At 48.3% G+C, this 2802-nt stretch overlaps 1 protein-coding gene across 2 annotated transcripts; it reads left to right on the top strand.

Moving 5' to 3' along the window:
- The first annotated feature begins 283 nt into the window (after window positions 1-283).
- LOC100304121 (uncharacterized) lies at window positions 284-1878 on the top strand. Of its 2 annotated transcripts, XM_008649771.2 has the most exons (2): window positions 284-1279; window positions 1382-1878. In XM_008649771.2, exons 1-2 carry the CDS (start codon window positions 627-629, stop codon window positions 1383-1385), a joined length of 657 nt encoding a protein of 218 aa, XP_008647993.1. In that variant the 5' UTR covers window positions 284-626; the 3' UTR covers window positions 1386-1878.
- Window positions 1879-2802: the final 924 nt, after the last annotated feature.

A 2802-nucleotide genomic window follows, 5' to 3' on the forward strand; every position in this document is an offset into this window, starting at 1 on the left:
GGATTATTCTATGCAAGCAAGGAACGAAGGAAACATGGGTTTGTACCCTCGTGGAAGCTCAATGTTTGCTAGATTGCACTCCATGGGTGAGCTATTGATATGTACACATGCATGCATGTTGAAAGAAAATGGTTTTTTGTCGATCTATATAATCTTTGCTCTCACTTTAACAAGTGCTAATTTAGCTTAACAGTTGCTTTTCAAGGAACTAAAACAAAATAAGGCATGCAAGATAGAGTTTAGCTAAAGAATTGGAAGATCTTAAAGCGAAGATTAGCTATTGAGCGGCTTGTTGGGCGAGAGGCCTGACAATAATCTTGGACTTGAAAGATGGAGATGACATATCCTTTCCATTTTCCGACCTGGCAGGGTATTTGTCGTCCAACAATGCAACCGCATCATTAGAAGTTTCCATGCCCCTGAAACCTGAACTCTTGCTGTGAGCAACCTAGAAAGCCGTGACCCTCCTTTCACCTTACTGTCTTGCACGTCCTTTCTTGTTCCACGTACGCACTCCGGTCCGCGTCCAAGTCCAATCCATATATGCACGCACACGGCCACGCAGGGCAGCTCTCTCTCCGTTCCGTTCCGTTCCGTCCCCTCCACCCCGCACCTGCAGCCGCGGGATGACCGGCGGCGGCCGCGGCGCGTGCGCGGTGTGCAAGCACCAGCGGCGCAAGTGCGAGCCCAACTGCGAGCTGGCCGCCTACTTCCCGGCGCACAGGATGAACGACTTCCGCGCGCTGCACCTCGTCTTCGGGGTGGCCAACCTCACCAAGCTCATCAAGGCCAACGCCAGCGAGGCCGGCCGGCGCCGCGCCGCCGAGACGCTCACCTGGGAGGCCCGCTGGAGGGAGTGCGACCCCTCGGACGGGTGCTACCGCGAGGTGGCCTGCCTGCGCCGCGACAACGCCGTGCTGCGCGCCGAGAACGCCGCGCTGCGGCGGCAGCTGGCCGAGCAGCAGCTGCTCTGGTCCAGCGCCTGCAGCACTGGCGGCAGCGCGCTTCTGGCCGAGCAGCAGCTGCTGCCGCCGTGTGGGGGCAATAATAATGGGCTTCTGACGGCGAGTAGCAGAGCTCATCATGCACCGGCAGCAGCTCTGGCGGCAACGCACACCGCGCTGGCCTGCTACCGTGGCAGCATGCCGGTGTGTACTATTACTATGACAGCGGACGACGGCAGCGGCAGGAGGCCGGCGTCGGATGCTGCCGCCATCGCCGGGAGAGGGAGTGGTGCTCAGGTCGACGCTTCTAGGGATAACAAGAGCAGCGCCTGCAGGTGAGGATGCTCAGATCGATTCCTTGTGCTCTCAGCTACTGCAAAAGATAGCTGTGTGTGGATACTTGCATTGGCTTCTCTCCATTGTTTATGCAACTGCAGGTGATGCTAGCTGGCCGGCTATACTGCTAATTAACAACTGCAAAGAAAGGAAGATACCCATACCCTACCGTCGTCCTAAAGTGTAGATTTTTGGTTACTCGTGTACTGATGACAGCAAGGGCAAGGCGGCTCAATATATAGAAATATATCAACGAGAGCTAGACTACTTCTATATGTATATTGGTTGCTACTTCAGTTATATGATCCTAGAAATTACATGAACCACAAGACCATCAAAGATCGATCGAGTATTCGAGCAGCATATGACGACCCAGCCCCTCAGCAAGTTTTTTTTTTCATCCAGCATCACTCAGCGGCTGCTATATACAGTGCTTCCTGGCAGCTTACCAGCTGGGTTGTTGTGTCATTTCACGAACCAGATAGCTCGCATAGGGAAGAAGGGATGAATATAAAACTTGTCTTTCATCTAGAATCAGAGATCCAATATATACACTTGTAGGCCTTGGTATTCCATCCTCGTAAACATGGTCCTACTCTCTGTGAGTCGTGATCTTGGTCTTGTGTAGCGTATTCGTACTAGGATTCCTCTACATAGTTACGAAAACATGGTTAGATAGCAATCACTTATTTATTGAGAACTAAATTTAGATAGCAATCATACCAGGACTTTCTCGAAGCACATAATGCGGCCTGCAACTCATCATCGTTCTCGTTATCAGAACCATGAGATTGAACTAACCAATGCCAAGCTTCGTACCCTTGTCAATCTCCCACCAAGTAATCATTAACATCCGGAGGAAAGTTGCGACAACCTTGTACATCTCCCCACACGATGCAATGTGTTCTTTAAAACATGTAGCACTGCTCCCCTTTAACTGTTTCTTACAATACTTACACTTAAATCTGAAAGAAATATATGTTGTCCCGTCCCGTATTCCCAAACCAGGTCGATCTGATCTGACATCCCTAAAAATAGCAATAATATAAACTATTATTGCCGGTTTTATTAGCCATTATTGTAAACAACAGTAAGTACCTGTGCTAATTTACAATATTTGAAGTTAAAAGGGGATCCCTAAACCCTAGCTATTGCAATGGTCAGTTTATCAGCTACACGGGTTGATTAACCGGCTCAAACTGATGGGTGGGCCTAAACAGTTGTGTTTTTATTTTTCAAAACTTGTTTGATTTTTAATTTAAAATCAGTTGTGTGTTTCAAATTTGGTTTTAGTGAAAAGTCATCAAACAATTCATAGTATTCATAGGAAAATTGGCATCAAATTTTATTTTTGAAAAAAAATGATTTTTCTAAAATTCAAACTCATAGACCAGTGATACGAGGTTACCGGCTAGCCAGATTAATCGTCCGATACTATATAGATGGTCAAACGGACGGTCTGATCCAACATGGTACGTGCCGTTTAGAGCATAACCCATTAGGCCTGACTAGCTAACTGGGG

This window comes from Zea mays, chromosome 6, assembly GCF_902167145.1.
Source record: "Zea mays cultivar B73 chromosome 6, Zm-B73-REFERENCE-NAM-5.0, whole genome shotgun sequence".
NCBI lineage: Eukaryota > Viridiplantae > Streptophyta > Magnoliopsida > Poales > Poaceae > Zea > Zea mays.

What these genes read in the sequence shown, in the direction of transcription:
- LOC100304121 (XM_008649771.2), top strand. Translation starts at nt 627, where the DNA reads ATGACCGGCGGCGGCCGCGGCGCGTGCGCGGTGTGCAAGCACCAGCGG.